This window comes from Carassius gibelio, chromosome A4, assembly GCF_023724105.1.
Source record: "Carassius gibelio isolate Cgi1373 ecotype wild population from Czech Republic chromosome A4, carGib1.2-hapl.c, whole genome shotgun sequence".
Lineage (NCBI taxonomy): Eukaryota > Metazoa > Chordata > Actinopteri > Cypriniformes > Cyprinidae > Carassius > Carassius gibelio.
This window is the reverse complement of record NC_068374.1, coordinates 19,511,274-19,536,131: the sequence shown is the minus strand read 5'-3', so window position 1 is coordinate 19,536,131 and position 24,858 is coordinate 19,511,274. Positions and strand designations below refer to the sequence as shown.

Genomic DNA, 24,858 nt, shown 5'->3' with positions numbered 1-24,858 from the left:
AGGTCGGCGCCAGAAACTTTAACAAACTTTTGTTCATGGTTGAACTTCACTTTAATGAGCATCCTTAATCCTAAAAGTAACATCAGCAGAACAGTTATTTCTAAACATATTCGACATAATGTGTATTTTTTATTTAAATAATGTTAACACAAGAAAAGCGCAGAAACAGACTTGCCTTCTCCTTTGCGTGCAGACAAAATGGCGTAATTGCCCCACAAGGCAGTCGTTGAGGGTGGAGTCAAGACAATTTGGCGCGTCTTTTTGCACTTTTAGTGTAAAAATAAAATCACATAATGTTGCACCCTGCAACTACAAAGACAGGGTGTACTCATCAACACTGTAGATTGTTAATTCAACTTTTTGGGAGTTATTAACATTTAACACTGCATTTTTTACACTGGTAATTTTACTGTGTATACTTTGTCTGAAGCATTCATTCTGTCTGTTTCAGTAGAAATCCTGCACAGCCTGTTGACTTAGAGTTTGTTGCATCCTTGTGGCCCACCTGTGCTGAGAGAGGTGACTGTCCTTTGTCACGAACGTGAGATGGGCACGCTTTGTCTGGAATATCCACTCTGACGGTGTCAAGAGAAGCCACCTTACTGTAAGACCGTACACCTGCCGTATACGTACTCGACTGATATCATTCACCTCAAATTCCGTACCTGTGGAAGAAGGAAGGAAGGCTGGAATTACATACTTACCGGAGGAGACTTACCGGACCCCTCACTTGCCAAACAAATCTCCACCTCAAGGCTGTGTATCTGCCGTGTACGGACCTGACCGATATCCATCCGTCCCAAATTCTGCATCTGTGAAAAAGGGAAGGAAGTTTGGAAGTATTTAATTACCAGAGGAGACTTACCAGACTGCTGGCTTGCCGATCGTATTCCCACCTGTGAAATACCTACTTGACCACCCATCTGTCCATCTATTGCGGGGCCCGCACAGAGGAAGAGGGCGGGAGAGTCCCCGGTCGCTGCACTGTTCACCTTCAATCCCTGAGGGTAACAAAGAAGATTTTAGGTTAGGATTCCCAATTTGCTTTTACTTCAAAATAAAACTTGTTAAATTTATTCTCTGTCTCCGACTCTTCCCTCTGATACGCTCCTCGAAGTGGTCCTGGTTTAGGGGTGGGCGCAGTCCAGCTTGGCCCTCCTGACCTGTGACACTATTCTGCATCAAAAATCACAAGTAACAAACCAAAGGTTTTAATCTCTGAGGTGCTATATTAACATAGGTTGAAGGAAGGACCCGTTCACTTCCACAACACAAATTTTAAGAACAAAAACAGGAATTTTCCATCTGTTGACTCCAATAAACATTTATCAAAATAGCACTTATGATTTAAATGTTTTAGGTTTAAAAATCGGGTAGCTAAGCCAATTTTAGAGCAGGAGTTTTTATCGTTTATATTTTTGAATATCATGTGGTTTACCACAAATTCAGCAACGATATTTAATAAGCAAGGCCTTTTTAACTGAATCAGAGGAACATCGCTCATGTTCAGATTTACATATTGCAACTAATAAAAGATTTCTTTATCTTTTAATTATCCATATTAAAATGTTCTCACTGTAAAAAGATTTTGGTCTTTCTTAACAGGATACTTTTAACATTATACTGCAGTTTACTTTCATTAAAAATAACAGTGACTATACTGTTAAGTTTCTACAAATATCTAGCGCGCTGACTGACCAGCTTTTTGCCTCAGTCAGTTGAGTGAGTTCGCGTCTTGCGACTTATCTCACAAGTAACGTTACATAATATCATAGCGCACGTGCAGAAATTATTAAAAACCATATACACAGATTGATTGCTCACAAAACGAAGTTTGAAATGCCCGCGTTTCCTCCACCATAAAATGTAACAACAATGAGTTTTACAGAATAATTAACTCAAATGATATATAGGGAATTAGAATAATTAATCAGGAATATGATTAATTTATATCTCAGATGACAGTTACATTAAATTTGATTGATTATGAAAAATAGCTCAATTGCCTATACCAATAAATAATCACAGGGCACTGTAACTTACTCATTAATATGTCAATATTACATTCTTCATATCAATTATTGTGATCTCTTACTGTAAATTACTGCAAATCAAACAGTGGTATGTCCAGCAAACCACTGTTGACCTATCAATTTTCAATAAGGTTATCACGCCTTATAATTCAAGGAAAAATATTCTCTGGCCATGAAAACATTATCCTATCCTTATGATAAATTTAGTTTCTAAATTTAAAGCTTGTAGCTATAGATCAGACATCTCAGTGACTCATAATGTGAGTGGGGTGGAGTCCAAGCCAATCGTCAGTATATGGGTTTTTAATAATTAAACTAGTAATACATCAAACTACAAATCACACAGAGTAAATATGCGTACGACAATACAAACAGTAAGCTTTACAAGAAATAACTGAATCCAAATAAAAGAGAGAGAGAGAGAGAGAGAGAGAGAGAGAGAGAAAAAAAAATAGAATGAGATCACATAAGGAGCTCAGGTATGGAAATCATAGTCAGTAACTTTTGGAAGCCAACAACGATCAGATCACAGCAATAATTTAAAGCGGCATTTAAATCTCCATAGAGAAAGTGATACTTGCAAAGTGTCCAATGTGCATGAGCTGGACATTGGGGCGCGCTGGATCTTTTGAAACCGGCGTGCGCGTGCTGGAGACCGGCGCACGCTGGAGCACGTGGTCTTTTGTTCTGTCCTCGCGCGGTATTTGAAAGGTTCAACAAACAATGTTCCAGAATTTGTCTTCCTTGCGTGGAGAGGCGAATAGTTTAATAAACTTAGTAGAGAAAAGAAACAACAAAAACGAAAGCTTCCAAAGGAGCCATTAAAATGGCTTTTTCTCTCAGCCCCTGTGCTGAGGGGGTTTGTGCTTTGAGCGGAAGCAACGTTGGTCGCACAGGAGAGCAGCGTGTCCGAGAACGGAGAAGGAGAAGAAGAGAAGGAGGGCGGACCTTGTATGGTCGTTCTTATGGCTTGAAATGGTTCATGCCCCTTTTTCGCGTCAACAGCCAATGAAAGTACACGATCTGAAGCGGAGGGAAAAGTTCCTTTGTCTCTGTGGAGACAACCCCCTGGAGATCTAGGGCTTGTCCAAATTCCAGGGATTATTCTAGCAAGTTTGTAATTCAGATTACATACATTTTTCATTACTTTGCTCTAGATAAATGGGTCTGTCAGAGCATGACGAATAGAACAATACTAAACATAATATATAAATGATCAAAACATGAAACATTCAAATGCAGAATTACACATATTTAAAGATTTGATTAACACATGATAACACTGCAGATAGTCCCAATTTATATGGGAAATTTCTAATGCACCGCAAAATCAATAACATACACATTAAGACTACATTTGAGTACATTTTACCATTCTTTTGTAAGGATTAGGTTTCCTGTCCTGTGTGGTCGTAAAGTTTTACGACCTGCAGGGGTGGGGGTTGCAGGAACATGGCTCTCTTTGAGAAAGTTGAAGTGAGGAGAGACATTTCCTAAAGTATAAGCTAGCAACTTATACTCTTCACATAACAAGAATTAACCATTTTATGCAATCCATAAACATATTTAAAATACATATTAATAAGGACTTACAAAAGTAAGGAACTTTATGAAAGGTTTCTTTTTGTGTATGTTGGAATGTGGTTGGTTCAGTGTCTCCTTTGAGGCTCCCCCGGGCATCGTAAATTAATTTAAGTCCCGCCAGGCTGGCGCCATGCCAGGCAATTAGTGCAAAATGGGTTTCATTTTTTTATGCCTGAATTTAACCCATGAATCGATGATCTGCATATCTGTTACACATATGTAACACTCGTTCCCTGAAGGAGGGATTGGAGACGTTACGTCAGAAAGAGACTGACCAGTGGGTTCTCACCCAAGAGCCTAATCACCTTTGAGTGGTAACAAAATTAGCCAATGGTACACAGTGTACCTTTGTCTGCGGGATTTGCAACGCGAGCTTCGCCCCGCTCCGCTGTATATGGGTATATAAGGAGCAGCACATGCTACTCACATTCAAGTATTTGCTGAGGAGCAGTGCCAAGTGACCTGGCCGTTCAGCAGAACAGCGATGTGGCATAGGACGTAACATCTTCTTTCCCTCCTTTAGGGAATGAGGGTTACATACATAACCTAGACATTCCTTTTCAGTCGGTCACATTCGACATTATGTCAGAAAGACACTGACACATGGGGTCCTTTACAAAACACCACATGGCTGTCTTCCTGTGACCCATGTGAATGATAGAACCCTGTCATGAGGCAGCATGAGTGAGGGCCAGTCTGCCTGCTCGTAGGAAGGCTTACAAGGGCAGGTACCATCCGCGTGGCAGTGATACACATGAATCTCTAAGGTACCTAGCCCGCAGGGTGGAATGTTTCAACAACAGAGACAGCAAGGTGGCTTGCCAAGGGAAAGACACATGCTATCAAGATACTGTACTTACTGTGGAAGTACACGTGTGGGATTGCCCAAAAAAGGGGAAATACAACACATGGAGGCACCTAGTCCAACAAAGGGTCTCACCACAGGGCATGCACTCAAGTGCTGAACATCAACAGTGCTGGAGGAACCCAGGGAACTGTTGAACTGTTGAGAATAGCTCACGCATCCCATCTGTAGAGTGGAATGGCGCAGCAAGGTCCTGTTACAGGCCCGAAGGCATGAGTACCCGGGACGACACAGCTCTACACGTAGATAATAAAATCTTGCAGATGTGTAAGGTGTCGCCCAGCCAGCAGCTCTACAGATGTCTGTTAGCGACGGGCCATGCACCAGCGCCCAGGAGGAAGCCACACTCCTAGTTGAGTGGGCCTTTACCCCTAGGGGGCATGGCAGGTCTTGAGTCTGATAAGCCAAGACAACTGCATCCACTATCTAGCGGGATAACCTCTGCTTGTAGACAGCCTTTCTCTTCTGTTAGCCTCCGTAACAAACAAAGAGCTGATCAGAGGTTCTGAAGCACTGAGTTCTGTCTACGTTAGGGCACACATACTGGACAGAACAGTGCCAGGCCTGGGTCTGCCTCCTACAGGGGCAGCGCTTGCAAGTTTACCACCTGATCTCTAAAAGGAGTGGTGGGAACTTTGGGAACGTATCCAGGCCGGGGTCTCAAGATAATATGAGAGTTGACTGGCCCGAATTCCAGGCGTGTTTCATCAACTGAAAATGTCTGCAGGTCCACGACCCTCTTAAAAGAAGCCAACTCCATCAGGAGTGCCGTTTTCAATGATAAAAAAAGTTAAAACTTTCAAAAAGCAAGGGTTTGAAAGGAGCCCTCTGCAGTGCGGATAGAACCACTGCAAGGTTCCAAGAGGGAACTTGATGAGGGCGTGGCGGATTGAGCCTCCTGGCCCCTCTCAAGAACCTGTTGATCAAATCATGCTTCCCAAGAGACTTACCATCAACAGGGTCATGGTGAGCCAAAATGGCAGCCACAAGTGGAAGGGTGGAAGGCGACAGATTTCATTTCAACCCTTCTTGAAGAAAGGAATGAACTGACCCAATCTGGCATCTCCAGGGATCTTCACGACGTGAAGAACACCAAGTGCCGAAGAGGTTCCACTTCAAAGCATCGGCGTGTCTGGTAGACAAAGCCCTAGCCGAAGTGATGGTAGCTATCACCTGAAGTGGCAAGGTACCTAAACCTTCCGTGACCCGTCCAGAGCCCACACATGTGGGTTCCAAAGATCGGGAGGTGGGTGCCAGAGGGTGGGAAAGGTCCTTCCTCAGAGGAATTGGCCAGGGTAGGGCTGTGGTGAGGAGTTCTCGGGAGACCAGGTCCGGCCAGGCCAATAAGGCGCAACCATGAGGACCTGCTCCTAGTCCTCCTTGATCTTGCACATTGTCTGTGCAAGAAGGCTCACTGGGGGAAATGCATACTTGCGCATGCCCAGCAGCCAGCTGTGCGCTAGAGTGTCTTTGCCAAGGGTACCCTCAGTAAAAGAACTGGCAGTGGGGATTCTCTGGAGAGGCAAACAGGTCTACTTGAGCATCTTTGAAGAGTTTCCAAATCAGCTGAACTTACTGGGGGTGGAGACTGCCACTGTATGACTGCCACTGCAGATGCCATATGCCCCAGGAGCCTCTGAAATAGTTTAAGTGGAACCACTCTCTTGCCTTTGAATTGACTAAGGCAGTAACTGCACACGCTCAGTCGTAAGCTGTGCAAACATGGCAATTGAGTCTATTCCCATACCAATAAAAGAGATCCTCTAACATGGGCGAGTTTGCTCTTTTCCCAGTTTACCCAAAGACCCAGAAGGGTGAGGTGTTTGAGTACAAGATCCATGTGCTCACACAACCATGCACACAACCTCTGCGCGCATGACAGGAGCATTGTTGCCCACCATCAGCGCGTGAACACCCCGAAACCTGGAGGAAAGCCATGCAAACTGAATCACATAGCCAAGCCTAATTGTTTGGATGAGCCACTGGGACGGGCTGGGAAGCTCTAGCCAGGCTCCCAGAAACCGATCCAGCGGGGTCAAAGGAACTACAGGCGTACCCACAGTGGAGCAGGTGGCAGAACAAAAAGAAAGCAAAAACAAATGATTCTCTCCCGGTCCTCCTCCGGGAGAAGGAGTGGTCCTGCTACCATGTTCTGAAGAGCTGACATCCCCGAACTCTGGGCCGCCTGTCTCAGGAATGCCACATGGCCTAAAGCTTGGCAGGTTTGGGGGCAGAGACCGGCTGCGCCACCCTTCTGCGGCCATCCCCTCGCTGCGGCCATAGTGGAGGCTGCTGCTGTGGCCAAGCAGGAGTGGAGGAGACCACAGGGGGGTGCCCTCTGTGATGAGCAGGCTGAGGTAACTGAGCCGGCAGCAGTCTCAAAGCAGCGGGCCACCAGAGCAGAACATGCTTTATGGCCTCAGACTGCTTCTGGGCGGCAGAGAACTGCTGGGCAAAATTCTCCACCACGTTGCCAAAGAGGCTAGCCATGTCTGCCAGGTTCAGCCATAGGTGGTGCTCCTGGACCAATAAAGTGGACATCACCTGACCCAAGGAGTGCGCAGTGAAAGTGAAAGTTGTGACATTTGCCAAGTATGGTAACCCATACTTGGAATTGGTGCTTTGCATTCAACCCATCCTAGTGCACACACACAGCAATGAGTAGTGAACATACCATGAACATACACCCGGAGCAGTGTGCAGCTATATATCCAGTGCCCTGGGAGCAACTGGGGGTACAATGTCTTGCTCAAGGGCACTTCAGCCATGGGTATTGAGGGTGGAAGAGAGCACTGTTCATTCACTCCCTCCCACCTACAACTCCTGCCAGCACCGAGATTAGAACCGGTGACCTTCTGGTAACTAGTCTGGCTCTCTAACCACAACAGAATGCTCCACTGGGGATATCCCAGCATACTCTTTGGCCACTCCGCCATTTAGGGAAGTGAAGATGGGGGAAGCACCAGAACAGTTTCGGGCAGTTAGGTTTAGGGTTAGGGTGCCTTCTATGAACTGGACACTTCCTGATGCACCTCCGGGAAGAAAGGAACCGAAGGGGGGCACTGATGATCAGCGTGTGCAGCCCCCAGGAATCAATCATCCAACCTCGAGCGCTCGGGACAAAGTGGAGGATTCGACTCGAGCCTGATGCTCTCAGCTACACCTGTAGCTACACCTGCTTTATACCTAAAGCACACCTGTCAGTTTGTGTTCAGACTTGGGCAACGCTGGTGCTCCCTAGGGAGTCAACGCAACCGAATCCTCACTTCCCAAGGACTCAAGCCTGCCTTGTGATGAAGTGATTGACATTCGATTTTCCTTGTGAGCCCATTATGAGATGCTAGGATCCTGATGAGAGGGTCCAGCGAACTCATAAAGATACTCAACCAGCTATGGCATTTGTGAGGGTGGTGTGGCCAGAGGAGGCTGGCTCGTCGGGGAAGCCCACACGGTAACCCTCAGATCACCTGGGCCACCAGCCGAAGTAGCCCTTGTCACAGTGTCTGGTCTGTGTTTCCCTGGGTGTCCACTAGTGGTCTCACTTCCCCATAGTCACCCCACTGCAGGCACTACATTCCCCACAAAGCCTTTGTCCCTTTCATCACCGTTAATTGCATACCTCTTAATTGCACTCAGCTGTCTCCACTTGCATTGTTTTCACCTGTCTATATAAACCCGTCTGTTTCTATCTGTTTGATGGAGTCCTTGTTTTCTGGCTTTCTCGAGTTCCCTTATGTTTTTCATGTTTCTTGTTTTTGGACTGCTTTGCCTGTTATTGAGAACATGAGTCATCCACGAACGCAGTCTCAGCGTGCTGAAAGACCAGACACGTGCCACACGAGCCATATATCGAACGCACCCAGAAACACACAGGCAGGAAGCGAAAGCTTGAATGCGAGTTGCTTGCGCTGCTCCTTATATACCCACACAGCAGGGTGGAGCTCGCGATGCAAATCCCGCAGACCAAGGGACACTGTGTACCTGGGTCATTTTGTTACCACTCGAAAGTGATTGGGCTCTTGGGCTAGACCCCATTCGTCAGTCTCTTTCTGACGTAATGTCGAATGTGACCTACCCAAAGGGAACAAGCTGTCTGCTGCAGTTCCTTTCACACAAGACTAGGGGTATCATCCCTGAATATTTATGAAGTCAGTTAGGTTATGGTTTTATATAGTATGTAGTGTATATGTGTATATAGTTGTTGCTCTAAAACAGGACTGACACCAACATTCTGGTGATGTGTGATTATACCCACTGCGTAATTAATCACACACACACACAAAGGCTTGACATCTTGACATTCTGTGAAATCACAACCCAGTGTGGTGTTTTTGAGCTTTCAGTCATTAAAATCATGCCTTTGAGGGCTTAGCATGTATGAGGAAGACAAATGGTATATGAATAACTCTCACTTTTCTCTCGGTGGAGTGTGGCAGCAGTAAGACCTTTGAGAAAGCCTCATAACTTAAATGTCAAAGTGAGGTGTGTGTACCTTCGGCTATATTGAATGAGGCAGTCTGCCGACCAGCGGGACATTGTGTATTTGAGAGTGTCTGGTTTCTGGCACCTGTGTACACTTTCATATTTCTGGAATAATAGGGGGTTTTAACACTGATGACTTCATATAAAATGCATTCTAGTAACTTAAACGACTTAAAAGAGTCATTTATAATAATTAACAGTTTTGTGTAATGGATTTTTTTTTTTCTCAATGACGAGAATGTACATTGTAAGACATTCTCTTATCAACAAATCTTCTGAAATGAGTCATACATTTTTTCTTTGAAGGTTTTGTTCTGTGCCATATTTCATAGTTCTGTGCTAACAGTCATATTTAGTCTCTCTGAATCTGAGTTAAATTGACTTTTTTGCTACTGTACATTTAAGATTTATGTAAATTACCTCTGATATGACTGGCTAACATCTTTGTACACCATTTACTCATAGGATTGCTGTTTGTACAACATTTACTTCTATATTTGCAGTATAGTCCATACTTTCTATCCATTAACAACTTCTTGTTTTCAAAGTGAACGATTTATGAAATGATCCACTTCAATTAGAAACAGGCCAGTCAACTAAGTCCAAGCAATCAGATTGGTCTTAAGAGCGTCTTTATTATTCCAGTATGTGTATGAATAATGGTGTTGGTCTTTATTGGAAACTTTATTTTAACAAAAGTAAAAAAAAAATGTTATATATATATATATATGTATATATATATATATATATATATATATATATATATATATATATATCACAGTTTTGTACAATAAAAAGGTTATAGTCACTTTAGCTATTTATTTATTGATTGTCTATTAATTACATCCACTCCCTCCTAACTTGGAATTTTTATCTCACTAATAAGGATGCACATTGCAAGACATTTATTGATTTTCCTTATTTGCGAAACTTCTAAATGATTTATGTTTCTTAACATTCCACTTTAGACTTACAGGCATTTAGGTCTTATTTGCTTTTAGATCAAAATCAAACATCATAATCAGTTTTTGGTTCACTGAGGCAGACAGCGTGAAATTAATGATATTGAAGGATTTTAAAAAGTTTTTCATTAACTAAAATATTGTAAGTCACTTTGGGTACCAGCATCTGCTAAATTAAAAAATATGCTAAATCTGAAAAGAAGTGGCTCATAGGTGTCATTAATCAGGAATCAGACTCAAATTAAGGACTCTTTCAGATTACTTTACTAGTACTAGTACTAGTACAATGTTTCATATCCATATCTGTTCAATGTATTCATCTTTCTGACAGAAAAGATGTCCATGTTGCAGCTAAGTTTCAGATTTGCAAAGAAAACAAGTCTTGATTCTAAAAGTGACTGTAGGCTTTCCTAGTCAGCAAACAAAAATTAAAAATAAATTTTCAAAGCATCAAACAAATTGTGAATCCCCTACATGCCCATTTCAAATGAGATCCAGTTTAGACGTTGACCACACCAGTCTTTTTCTCATCAAAACACTCAAATACCTCTTCACCAGAGCCCTCCCTCCATCCCTCACTCGCCATCTTACATTTATGTTGATTCCTTGACTCACATCGAGAAATCAGTGGTGAATTTGCCATGCAGGGTTATGTCCGAGTGCTCTTCAAACTGTTTCTATTTTCAGACAGGAACCCATCTCACACCTTGGCATGAGTCCACGGCTTTTGGCATTCTGTTTAATGGAATCTTTCATTTGTATTCATGTATAAGGAGGTTAACAGCACTTAGATAACTCAAAGCCATGACTGCATTAGCATTTCATAATTCTGAAGGTCAATCTGTCTTGTTTTTCTATTTTTCAGCTTCAGTGAGAATCTTTTAACTATCGGCATCAACAATCCAGCTTACATAAACCAAGAAATAGGCTTCTATTTTGGTTGATGAACTATAGAGCTGGTAATTTAGCTGGTCGTTATGGACTGATCTTGTTGAGATGGTCATGCTTCATGATAAAAATTTATGTTTTAATAGTAAGTAGACTAACTTGATGCTTTATGTGAATGGGTGGAGCTAAAGATATTTTTTGGAACACTTTGCCTGGTGCAACTCTGATTGGTGGAATCAGATGGCTTACTTAAAGTTGTATGCATATTAAAGTATTTAACCAATTTCGCACATCAAACACATTTCGTAAATTTATATAATGTAGTTTGTAGTATAAAGACAGGTTACAAAGACATATGATATTTGGTGCCCTTATCTTGCATTTATCAATACTAACATTATTGAAGGGCAGAAGGTGATATTAACCACTTGAAGACCTGTAGATCTGTGGCTGAGATTATCTGAACAAATCCACAGGGGTCGCTCACCCACTGCCAGAATCATTGTATTATGAAACAAGGGAAGAAAGCACTTTCAGTGGTGTGCAGAGAATAAGACACATCTATTTTCTGCCCCTGTTGTGAACACTCATCAGTGGCTCAGGCTCCATTCTTCTTATTTACTGACCTTTGACACCATTTTTACCACAAACAATACCTCATCTGTCTATCATTGTACTACGGTACTGTTCCCACGTGTCTTCTTTTATCAGGGTTTTTATCCAGGATGTTTGTGACCAATAGAAGAGAAAATTAAGGAATTGTTTTTGTTCTTCTTCTATTCAAGAAGACTTTTGATAAGAGCAAACAAAGGCATCCAATTTTCATCAATCCAATGGGATGGAGCCAGGATGCTTTTAAAGATCAAGACAGAGCACTACACACAAGGGAATACTGTGAACAGAGAACTAGGCGAACATGATACATCTCATCTAAGAGGCCTGGGTCTGCAGGCACACACGATGGTTGTGTGAAAGTAATTGAAAAGCTCAACAGTAGTCCAGTCTTCACAAAAATTGGAAATTAATTCACTTTAAATCTGCATTAGCTGCAAAAATGACCTTTTTCTGTTAAATGTCTGTTAAATGTTCAGTGTCCCACAGCTGAGAACCTTATTTTTCCTTACAATCTGGGGGAAATTATTTAAATTATATAATTTTTTTACAGTACAAAAATGTATAAGAACCTGTTACATGAGTAACAGAATAACTTTGATGTACTCTATTTGTGACTGTTACTCATACACACTTATGCCAGATTTCAGCTGTCACAAAATAAGTAAACAATTCCTTCAGGAAACCATTGCAACAGTAATATGCTGGTTTTTAAGTCTCTTTATTGAATTTGAAAACAGACACAGTCTGTCCTGCATCTCTGCCTAATTAAACATTGTTTCTAATTTAAAACTGACACAGTAGACCAAACAATAGAGACCCCAAATGTGTGGTTTCACAGAAGCTTTTCTTATCAGCACTCTCTGAGCAGAGTGTGTACTTTCTACACACTGAGAGAGTGTCTCAGCGGGTAGACTGAAAGCATTGTTTCTTTTCCTTTTTTATCACAAAATCTCTTTATCTTGTTAAATTCTCTTTAGTAATAGAAATAACACTGGACATTCAGACTTTCCATTGAGATTACATTGAGCTGAACAATGCAGAACAAAATAAAAGTAGCCCATATACAGGTGCATCTCAATAAATTTCAATGTCGTGAAAAAGTTAATTTATTTCAGTAATTCAATTAAAATTGTGAAACTCAAATAAACTCAATGCACACAGACTGAAGTAGTTTAAGTCTTTGGTTCTTTTAGTTGTGATAATTTTGTTTTTTATTATTTTTATAATTTTTTTTTGTGTGTGAATTGTTGGCTTTCTGGAAAGTATGTTCATTTATTGTACATGTACTCAATACTTGGTAGGGACTCCTTTTACTTTAATTACTGTCTTAATTTGGTGTGGCATGGAGGTTATCAGTTTGTGTCACTGCTGAGGTGGTATGGAAGCCCAGGTTTTTTTGACAGTGGCCTTCAGCCATCTGCATTTTTTGGTCTTGTTTTTCATTTTCTTCTTGACAATACCCTATAGATTCTCTATGGGGTTCAAAAAAACACAATGGACCAACACCAGCAGATGACATTGCACTTCAAATCGTCACAGACAGTAGAAGCTTAACACTGGACTTCAAGCAACTTGGGCTATGAGCTTCTCCACCCTTCCTCCAGACTCTAGGTCATTGGTTTCCAAATGTAATACAAAACTTGCTCTCATCTGAAAAGAGGACTTTGGACCACAGGGCAACAGTTCAGTTCTTCTTCTCCTTAGCCCAGGTAAGACGCCTCAGGAGTGGCTTAACAAAAGGAATACGACAACTGTAGCCAAATTCCTTGACATGTCTGTATGTGGTGGTTCTTGATGCCTTGACCCCAGCCTCAGTCAATTCCTTGTGAAGTCCACTCAAATTCTTGAATCGATTTTGCTTGACAATCCTCATAAAGGCTGCGTTTCTCTCGGTTGGTTGTGCATCTTTTTCTTCCAAACTTTTTCCTTCCACTCAACTTTCTGTTAACATGTTTTTGTTAAATGTGAGCCAAAATCATCACAATTAAAAGAACCAAAGACTTAAACTACTTTAGTCTGTGTGCATTGAATTTATTTAATACACGAGTTTCACAATTTGAGTTGAATTACTGAAATGAACTTTTCCACGACATTCTAATTTATTGAGACGCACCTGTATATATGAATTTGATATTCACTTACAAATTTCCCTTCCACCTTTGCTGTCATATCTCATTAAATTGATTTGAATATGTACATATTGAAATTTGGCATAATTGATTGAGACCAAATCCAGTTTGCAATCACTGACTAGTTTTCTGGAGCTTGATCAGTCAGTGTAGTTTTTAATGGAAGAAAGAAATGCATAAATGTTTGGAATGACATGAAGGTGAGTAAGTAAAGAATACAACTTTTTGGATGAGTTAATTCTGTATAAGCCTGCATGCAAGACTATGGCATCATAAAATAATGCAAATCCTTTATGAATTTGAGAGAGAGAGAGAGAGAGAGCAGGAAGTTGGAAGATGGCATTTTACTTTGAGTTAATGAATGTTTTCCTGCTTCCCTCCTTTATGTGGAGAAAAACACTTTTGCTCGAGTGTTGCTCTCTCGCTTAACCCCACATCCATTATGAGGTTGTTCAAGTGCTGATGTCACAGATGAGTGTGAGTCTGCGTTTCTGAGTACATGCTTAATTACTCTATAGAATGACTGTATATTGTATGTTTTTTAATTGTAAAGAAGGATTGGTACGCATTAATGCACAACTCCTGTTGATTTAGGTTTAATAGCTAGAGTAAAAAAAACAACAAAAAAAAACATTTTGCCCCCTGCTCACTTTGATGAACAGCATATTTAATGTATTCAAAGCACTGTAAATCATAATGAGCTGCAATTAGTTGTAAGTATGCTTGATACAAAAAGGAGGTTGTTTTAATTGAAAAAGTTGAGATGACATCAGCCAATCTCATTGGATGATATGTGGGTGAAGTGGCACATAATGCCTTGTTCAGTCAGAGGTGAAGCAATAACTAAAATGTCTGGCTATGTTCACAAATGCATACTAACATACTATTACTATTTGTAAGGAATAATACCCAGAATGCAATGCAGTTGTATACTTGCTTTTTTTAAACAGAACTGAATCTATCTATAAAAAGTAATCTGACATGTCTTGAAAAGCACCAGGAAGTTTATATTTCCTTTGCACTCTGTTTTTAGGTACTACAGCGCCACCATTCTGCAGATGTCGGGGGTACAAGATGACAAGTTGGCCATTTGGCTAGTGACTGTAACAGCGTTCACAAATTTCCTTTTTACTCTGCTGGGCGTTTGGTTGGTTGAAAGGGTGGGCAGGCGCAGACTTACTTTGGGAAGCATATCTGGTAAGATTCTGATATACTTAAACAGAATATATTCCAGCGCATGTGTGTGTGTGAAAGATCTACAAGTTCCAAAAATATAGTCCTTGTTACAACTTCCCTGTATTACAACTTGCCCAAGTTTCCACTAGATTTAGTTATTTGAAATGCTATTTTGAACATTTTGAGATAATGCTGAAGTATATATGTATTTACACATATGTAAATTTTGATTAATTCTATCTATACAGGTACTGTTTTAAGTCTTGGTATCCTGTCTGTTGGATTCCTCCTGTCAGCCCAGCATTCTCCTCCTGTTACACTACATCTGACAGACCCCACGACACCCAACTCCAGCTGCACAACACATCTGTGAGTATGTTTACCTTCTAGAGCTTCTTGCCAATGGCAATATAAATAATTCATAAGTACACTATATAGGATATAGTACACTCAGTCGCAATATAATGACAGCTGTCTTGTTATTTGGTGTCTTGTCATTTAGCACGTATCAAATGTGACTGAAAAGACAGATCATGCATCAGTTCCTATATGTGCAAGACTTCATCTGTCAGCCAATTGATGGAGTCTCTTGCACAGCATGGACAGCTAAGAGGTTATATACAGTAAACACTGTGGAATTCAATTGGTACTGAATCACTACTGAATACTATCAGTCTCCAAATCATCAGCACCACCTGCTAGTATCATTGTCCCCAGGTGGATTTCAGGGGCAATGCCATCGACATCTTTCATCTTTGCTGAAAATATTGAGACTCATCTTAAAAAAAGAGAAGAACCTATCATGGACCTAGGCTCCCTGATAGAAGCACCCGAGACTAAATGTTGTCAAACAAAGGTTTTAACGTTTCACAGACCGACACACCAAATACTCCAGGCCAATCTAGGGACCCCCAATATGTATACATATAAACAGCTCTTTGTTCTGGTTAAAAAATAAATAAATAAAAAAATAATAATAATTACAATTCTCTTTAAAAGTGACAGTTTCAAGAAGTGAGTAGTCCTATATAATTCTTAATATTAATGTATTTTATGAATTATGTATGAAATACATTTTTGGAGAGTCTCAACACATGATATTGTACAACCTGAACTAACCTAGCCTTGTAATGCAAAGGTAAAATCTGACATTTGTTGACTTTGACATATAGTTGTGAAGGTCTGTTTTATGTTTTCATGCACGTTGGTTACAGTACAATTCTGGTAACCCTACATGACTTTAATTTGGTATAAAAAAATATTTTAATAGCATTGAAGCAATTTTGTTGAAATGTAAAGTTATATGTAAAGGAATGTAAATAAAAAAAATACTGTTACCATTTTAATTATTTAACTCATTAATATGTCACTTTCTAGAAGTAAAATGGTTTGCATATGCCATTTCAGTTTAATCTATGTCTAGTTGAAGTTGAGTCCAGTGGAAGACTATTGTTATACTAGTGTCTATATCAACACATGCAATTATACCGACTCTAAAAGGTTCTTCATTCCTCAGTCAACAAACAACTTACCGCTCTCCAACTTGAATGAAAATCAATTTTATGTTAGACTCTGTTGGTGTGTACGCTGCAGAAATAACTGCGTGTGTTAGAGGGTCCAAGCTGCTTGTTGTTCCCTAATGTCACAGTAATAGAGTGTCTGAAGTGTAACCTCATAACAATGACACCCCTGCCCCCTGAGACTGACCGAGTATGGCCTTTCTCTCCATCCTAATTTACTCTTACACTGTCATCCAGGTCACCATACACACCGCCAAAAACAAAGCATGTTTATTTTCCTGCTAATGGATGCGGAATAGCTGCACTGTCATCACAGCAGCAAACCAATTTGTTCACAGACCGACTCTCAAAAGCCCTGTCCTCATAACTTACATAATGGAATACTGTGTTTAATGGACTCACTGTAACTGCCACACAAGACCCATTGAGAAGCCTTCTAGAGATGAATATTGAATATGTGTTGATATATATTAATGGGAATAATTTTCTTGCATATCTCTAAGCAAGGCATTCATGCAATTTAAAGTTAACATAAATAAGCAGTTGTGTATGATCATATTAGAATTATTTCTGAAGGACTAGTTAAGAACCATAAGTGATTTTAAATCAGTTTTACCTGCTTTGGTTCAAATGAAAGTGACAACACGTGCACTAAGGAGGCAACAAGAAGACAACCCCCAAAATGGTAATTGTTTTGCAGCTCTGATTTGGCTCAGGTAGTCCAACTCCTCCAGGATGGTACATCCATACGTGCCATCAATAGGAAGTTTGGTGTGTAAATCTGTACAGTTTCAAAAGCATATACCGAGAGACAGGCCGTTACACAAGGAAAGCTGGACAGGATCGTAGAAGGGCAACAACCCTGCAGTAGGACTAATGTCTGATTCTTTGTGCAAGGAGGAACAGGAGGAGCACTACCTGAGCCCTACAGAATGACCTCCAGCAGGATACTGTTGTGCATGCATCTGACCAAACTGTCAGAAACAGACTCCATGAGGATGGCATGAGGACCTAACGTCCAGTGTGACCTATGCTCATAGCCCAGCACCGTGCATCTTGATTGGCATTTAACCGAGAACACATGAATTTGTAGGTCTGCCCTTATTGTCTTTATGAATGACAGCAGGTTCACACTGGGCACATGTGACTGATATGAAAGTGTCTGCAGATGTTGTGAGAAACATTATGCTACCTGCAACATGTTTTGGTAGTGGGCCAGTGGTGCTCTGGGGAGGAATATCTTTGGAGGGATGCACAGATCTCCACGTGCTACACTTTTGTAGCCTGTGTTGTGTAAATATACACTAAGCGTGCAAGAGTTCTTGCTAGATTTAGCCTGATGCAGTTCACTTTTTCCCGGCCTGTGCCACGTTGTTTAAATAGCAAATCCTTTTGCGCGCCCATGTGCATGCTTGTCAAAAAAGATGTGTGTTCAGGCGCATTGTTGGATCGTTTGTTTTTAAATAGAAAAATAGACTGCGCCATAGACCAACTCAAACCTGGTCTAAAGTCTGGCGTAATATTTTTTTCTTTGTTATTTAGAAAGAACCATAGTAATATACACATATAGGCGGGTGCACAACACCCATACACTTTGCTTATTAAACACACAGGGATGTGAAGCAGCACGCAAACATTTAAAAAAAAAATTCTGCCATATAAATAGCAAACCTGCCATGGTGCGAGCGCAATTGGCTTTTAAAGGGGAAGGGAGAGGAGACTCTGATTGGTTTACTGCTAATGTTTCTAAACTAATGTTACGCCTAAAAACATCATTTCCAATTAAGAGAATAGGGACTAGTGATGGGAAGTTCGATTATTTTCCGTGAACCGGTTCTATCGGACGGTTCGATTCAATAAACCGGTTGAAAAAACGGTTCAACGGTTCTTTTACGCTCGACGTAATGACGTCATTGGCGATGACGTTATGGCGTCACGGCTATCAAACATTCAAATATATAAAGTCAGTAATCAACTTTAGTCAGTTAAAAACCTCATAATCATAAAACGTTTACAATTAAGTTTTGCAACAATGCACCTAAATACAGTAACAGCAATAATGTGCATACAAGGATTTAAGTCTTGAAGATATAAAGTAAATAAATTAGGTGTCATCAGCGCAGAAACCATGATCCACTTACTATACATAATCCATTGCGATGTATTTGTTATTAAATTAACTTACGTTTCGCCAGATTGCCCTTCATTCAAGCCCTCGGTTTACCCGCGCTCATAACATTAGCACAGAATCAGTTCAGAATCAATCACCAAAAGAATCAGTTCGGTTCAGACGCTCTGTGTCGGTCTGCTTCACGCTGAATTACGCATGCGCAGTATCATCAGCTCCTTGGTTCTCGAATCGAACGCATCCGAAAGAAATGGTTTTCAGTTCAGTGTACTGAAGATCCGAAAACCGATGCAACCGGTTCTTGACTCGAGAACGAGAACTGCTCCAGCAGTGGGCGTGTTCGTTCGTCATCTGGCTCGGCTCGGTGTTCATCTTCAGTTCGGTCTTCACAGCAGTGCAGTCAGTGTACTGTTTGCGTGCATGAATTACTCCGGGATATTGGTTTATTCTGACTCAGAGGGAGTGTCAGTCACGTTAAAAAAGTTAACAGCTAAAGTTATTTGTGGATTAATGCTTATTGGAGATGCGAACCGTTTTAAAGGATTCAGTTCGATTTGGTGAACTGGTTCAACCGGTTCACTAAGAAGAACCGGTTAAATTGAACGATTCATTCACGAGTCGGACATCAATAATAGGGACAAGCCATATAGACCATGCACCTGGGCACGCCAACCATTTTTCCTTCATTAAACTAGCAACAGTGGATTCGGACAGGCTCTGAGTGTACCAGCACCCTATGCTTTAGACCATGCACTTAGATAATTAAGATAGGGCTCCCAAATCTTTATTAATCCACGCAGTAATTTACAACAATCCAAATACAGAGCAACAGCCCAAACACAACCTTCAGGAAAATGGAAAACTTAGTCCAAACTAAGATATACTGTGGCATTAAGACACTACATAGGGTCCATTTTGATTTATGTTGACTTCAGATGAGACAAATTCAAGATCAGTTGGTTGGGTTTTAGTTTTTAAGTAAATTGCCTGGCTCTTACATTACTTTGTGTTTCAGGTCATGCGAGCCCTGTATGTTGGACCCTAGTTGTGGGTACTGTTATCAGGAAAACAGCACTGCTGTGTTTGACTCCTCCTGTGTGCCTGTCAATCCGGCCTCCACTGAGAGAGCAGCATGGGGCAAGTGAGTCACCAGAGACTCTGTGTGTGCACGTACTTGAGCTCGTCTGTGTATGTTTGAGCATATTATGTGTTTTTTATTCATTAAGTACATAACAATGTTATCCAATTCTCACCAGATGTAAAATCTAAAATAAAATTTGTTGTCATGTCCCTTACAAAATATATATTTACCCTTCTTTGTGACTTTTTTTTTTTTTTTTTTTTACATTTTAATTTGTTTATTGTGTCATTACTGTATAATATTGTATTTGTTTGAACCCTGCTATGCTTTTTATTTTATTTTAAATTTTTGAAAAATGAAATATTTAAACATTTTTATATTTATTCCTATAACTTAAAAAATTAATTGTGTGTTTGTTTCAGGTGCTTCAACTCCACACATCTGCCAGATAGTGGTATATGGGCTTATAATTTTTGCCCAACATCTTATTCATGGGTGGTGCTCCTGGGACTAGTGCTCTATCTCGCATGTTTTGCCCCAGGTAATATGAGCATGACTGTTTGCAGTTATTCACATTATTATTATTAGTAGTAGTAGTAGTAGTAGTATTTATTTTGCAGCAATAAAGCATATTTACAATTACAAAAACAGGGTTTTTATTATTTTTTTGAATATTATTGTTAAAAAATATATAACACTGCAGTGCCAGAAGGCACCTGCCATGCATCACCATTATGCCATTCAGCAAGACATAAAACAACAGGTTGCTCTGAAGGAATTATATGTGTAACAATGCATTAATGTAATTTAAAACACTTTGACCTCTTGACAGGAATGGGACCGATGCCATGGACAGTTAATTCTGAAATCTACCCTCTTTGGGCCAGAAGCACAGGCAATGCTTGTTCGGCTGGGGTGAACTGGACCTTCAATGTCCTGGTGTCTCTAACGTTCCTCCACATGGCCCAGTACCTGACTTACTATGGTAATGCATTAATTAGTGGAGCAACAGCAGTCATGAACATGACCTTTTTGACAGCATCAATACGGTATTTGATCTCGAAACATCAAGAGTATACTAAGCATAAAGGCATTGTAGAACTAATTATGTCTATGACTCATTATTAATTTCCTCTGAAAGTCAACATGTGCAAATTAATATTCTTAACAAACGTTACTGGATTTGCTGTTGATGATTCAGCAGCACATTTTTCTGAAAAGAGTATGTTTTTTCATCTTTTAAATGCTACTTATATTATATATGTAAGGTAGGGAAAATAATAAAGATTAGAAATCTCTATTAATAAAAAAATATATATGTTGAGGCCAATGAAAATGTTGGCATAGCTACTACAATTCTGACAAGGCGGGTAGAACAAAATCATATATTTTTGTCTTGTATAGTATTGTTATTATTTAAATTATTCACATTTATTAACCAATATCTCTTTGTCATTTTCAAGGTGTATTTTTCCTGTATTCCAGTTTGGCTCTAACTGGTTTATTTTTCATTTATGGTTGTCTGCCTGAGACTAAGGGAAGGCGGCTAGAAGAGATTGAGTCTTTGTTTGAAAACCGGCTCTGCTCATGCGGGATCTCGGATTCTGATGAGGATCGGCAGGTGGAATACATCCGGGTTAAAGGGTCGAACTACCACCTGTCGGACAATGACGCATCAGATATCGAATAACTTGTATGAAACCACTGGTTTGGTAAACGGGGATAATAAGGTATGGACTGAGCCTCATTCAACCCTGATGCCAGGTCCGCCCACTGTAACAGTCAGGTTGAGTCTCTCTTCACCGCGACGGCAAGAACAGGGTTGTAGGGCTAAAAAAAAAAGTGCAGTGCCAGATCAGCCTTTATAATATTGTCAGTATGTTTTTGAGTCACAGTACATGCAGATCTACTGGCTCATTCCTTCACTGTCAGATGAGTATCCTCTGCTTATTTATGTAAAATTAGAAATTAGCTGTAAATTCAGTAATACATATGCAGAAGGATATAATTTTGAGTGTGAACTCCACGCAAATTTTATATTTGAAAATAACACTTATACACACAAAGAAAAATATAAGCTACATTAGCAGTTAAAAGTTTTGAAGTTACTCATCATTTAAAGCTGCGGTAGGTAACTTTTGACACTCTAGCAGTTAATAAACAGAACTGCTTGTGTCTTGCGGAAGAACATCGTAGCCGGAACTACTTCTCTCTGTTTATGAAGAATCACAAAGGTACTGGGTTACTCCGCCGCAGTACCCCCGAAGCAATCTAAAATAGTCCAAATATAAACGCTTATTATAGGTGTACCCTAGTGATTCAGGACAAGCCAAAAACACGGTTTGGAAAATGGATTCATGGTGTACTCGCTTATTATATACATTTTTCTACATTTTGAACACAAACAAAGTTACGGACCGCAGCTCTGATTGGTTGTTTTCTTACCGGGAGAGGATGAATTTCTGCAAATGGCAATAGGACCACTGGGAGGAGTCAGAGGAGCTTGATTTTTTTCACAGATTATCTGTCTCATATTCTACTGTCAGGACATAATGACAGGTTTAACAAATATGTAAAAAATATATTTTTACAAAAGTTACCTACTGCAGCTTTAATAGTATTTTTCACAGTAAATTAATCTGCACTTTCTCGGCATTCAAGTGTGTCTAAATTTTTCATTAGTAGTCTACAAATATTCCAAACCAATTGCTTTATTGGGATAGTTCACCCAAAAAATGAAAATTTTATGTATATATGCTTAACTCCAGGGCATCCAAGATGTAGGCGACTTTGTTTCTTCAGTAGAACTTCTTCTAGAACTTTCTTCAGCAACGACCCAAAGTAGCTCTTCTGATTGGCTGAAATTCTCTAATCTCTAAACAGTCTCGCCCACTACCTCTACAGATGCACAAATCACTTTTGAACCAAATATCTCGGTGGAAAAGGGTAGAGCGTGAAACTTGTCACTTGAAAGCGAAAAACTGAGTTTGAGTTTGAAAGCAGCAGATTCAAGCAGCTGTAGTAATGTACTTTGTGTTTGTGTTAGAAAAACATACAAGACATTTCTGAGAAAATATTCTACATGTGTGCAGCTCTAATTGGATGAATTCACGTACTGATTTGCGGATGTGCAACATACAAAAATGTGAGCGTACAAGTTTCTTAATTTGTTATTTGTAGAATAGAATTTGTGCACCTGCAATGAAGAATTTGAGAAGGTGTAACTGTTGTGTTGTGTTTATGGGAGAGAAAAAAAAAAGTCTACAGGTTTGCAACTCTTAAAACATTTCTCTCTGTGACTTCAAATTTACTGATACACTTGTGTGGCTTTTCTCTACAACTACAATTCGCACTGCCACAGGTGTTCAGTCGTTTTGACTCAAAATTACCTTCATACAGAAGCCTCACACACCTGCGCGTTCACAAGAGTTCTAAGAGTTCTGACATTGCGTGAATCAGAAGTAAAAAAAATAAATAAAGAAAACTATATAAATACTGTTCAGTTTCTTGCATAGACTGATCATTTTGTGTCTTTACACATCAATGTATCGTCACGAACAGCAGGGTTTAATTTGGATTTATCTGTGCATGTTTTTTTTTATTCTCATAGATTCTGTTTCCATTTGCCATGCATTGTATGACTGAAAGACTGCAGCGACTGAAGCTAAAAATGATCATTTGTGTTCTACTGAAGAAACAAAGTCACCTACATCTTGGATGCCCTGTTGGTAAGCAGATAAACATCAAATTTCACATCTTTGGGTAAACTATCCCTTTAAGTGATATCTCCCTAAATATCAACTCCCTAAATATATATATATATATATATATATATATATATATATATATATATATATATATATATATATATATATACACACCGTATGTGTGTGTGTATATGTGTATAAAACTACTGAAGTGAATAAAGTGAATTCTTTTTATGTCCCTCTGGCCTCCTCATTAAAATTTTCAAGGCTTTGAAATTGTGTAGCATAACACATTGCCTGTTTGTAATATGTGATCTGCCTTTCACTGTCTAGTTTTTGAAGTACAGTAGTTTATTTTGTAATCTTCATGTTTGTAGAGTTAAAGATTATTGACACAAAATGTTATGTAGCTTTCTGCAGTTCCCTGTGATAGTGTAGTGTGGCCTTAAAAAATATTTCATAATTTGTACTTATGTTTTGACAGCTTTTGTCATTATTGTGTTGTTAAGACACATTTTATCATTTGCTTTTAAATGTAATTTAAATGTTTACATTATATATATATATATATATATATATATATATATATATATATATATATATATATATATATATATATATATATATATATATATATAATTTTAATTTGTCTTCCTTATTGCCTAGTGTACAAATGTCACTGCATTGGTCTTGTCCATGGAAAAGTGTAGGATAACCATTTTGACAAATACATCGTAATATCCAATATTCTGCTGTGCTACTTTGTATGTATACAAACAGACAAATACACGTCAAGATGTCCCAAACCAACCTGAAAATCTCTGTTGTGGTTGTAGCTTTATCAAAACCAAGTTGATGGCTCCTACAATGTCAACTCAAGTTCCTGTTTAAAGGTTTCACTCTGTTCAGTGATAAATAAGTGTGCACATCAGGCCTTTTGTATTGTATGTATTATTTATAGACATGCTTATGTGTAATTTGACATTTTCCATTTTCCATTGGCTAAGACTTAATTTGGTTGAGAAAAGCACAAATTAAATTGGCACAATGTTTGGCATTATATCAATTTTGATTTTAAAGGAATAGTTCACCCACAAATGAACCTCAGTCATCATTTACTCACCATCGAATCATTCCAAACCTAAAAGATTTTTTTTACTCTGTGGAATCTAAAAGGAGAGGTTTTAAAGAATATTCAAGCTTCTCTTTTACATATAATGATAGCATACAGTAACTAGGGGAAGCCAATCACCATAAAGGACAACACATACATTTTTGGATTTACTATTCCTTCAAGACCCCAATTGTATAAAAAAAAAAAAAAAAAAAAAAAAAAAAAACCTTGATTTAACTAGAGTCTGAATAGATCCATGAGAAAAGTCAGTGAGTTTGAGTCAACATGTATGATGTCATTTAGAGGTTTATTGAGTGGTTTCATGTGTACCAGACGAATTAGAATTTTAGTTTGTACTTGGGAGGTGCTCCAACATGCACAGCTGTTTGTGTTATTACCAATTAACACATCTGTTTTAAGTGTATGGATGTCATTTTTATTTATTTATTGTATGTGGAACAAAACGCAGTGTTTATACGGTTGATGGAAAACAAATGTTGTGTTGTACAGTATCTGATTACTGTTGCTTTATATGTTTTGCTAGATTTATATTCTATAAAAACTAAATATATGA

At 39.4% G+C, this 24,858-nt stretch overlaps 1 protein-coding gene across 1 annotated transcript in view; it reads left to right on the top strand.

Annotated features, from left to right (window-relative positions):
• LOC127972615 (proton myo-inositol cotransporter-like) overlaps window positions 1-23,263 on the top strand; it is a 98,928-nt gene extending 75,665 nt beyond the window's left edge. Inside the window, exons 5-10 of the mRNA XM_052576254.1 lie at window positions 14,592-14,755; window positions 14,983-15,103; window positions 19,398-19,523; window positions 19,886-20,004; window positions 20,296-20,448; window positions 20,927-23,263. Coding sequence (XP_052432214.1) covers window positions 14,592-14,755; window positions 14,983-15,103; window positions 19,398-19,523; window positions 19,886-20,004; window positions 20,296-20,448; window positions 20,927-21,153 — 910 coding nt within the window. The 3' untranslated portion in view covers window positions 21,154-23,263. The remainder of the gene's footprint in view (window positions 1-14,591; window positions 14,756-14,982; window positions 15,104-19,397; window positions 19,524-19,885; window positions 20,005-20,295; window positions 20,449-20,926) is intronic.
• Window positions 23,264-24,858: the final 1,595 nt, after the last annotated feature.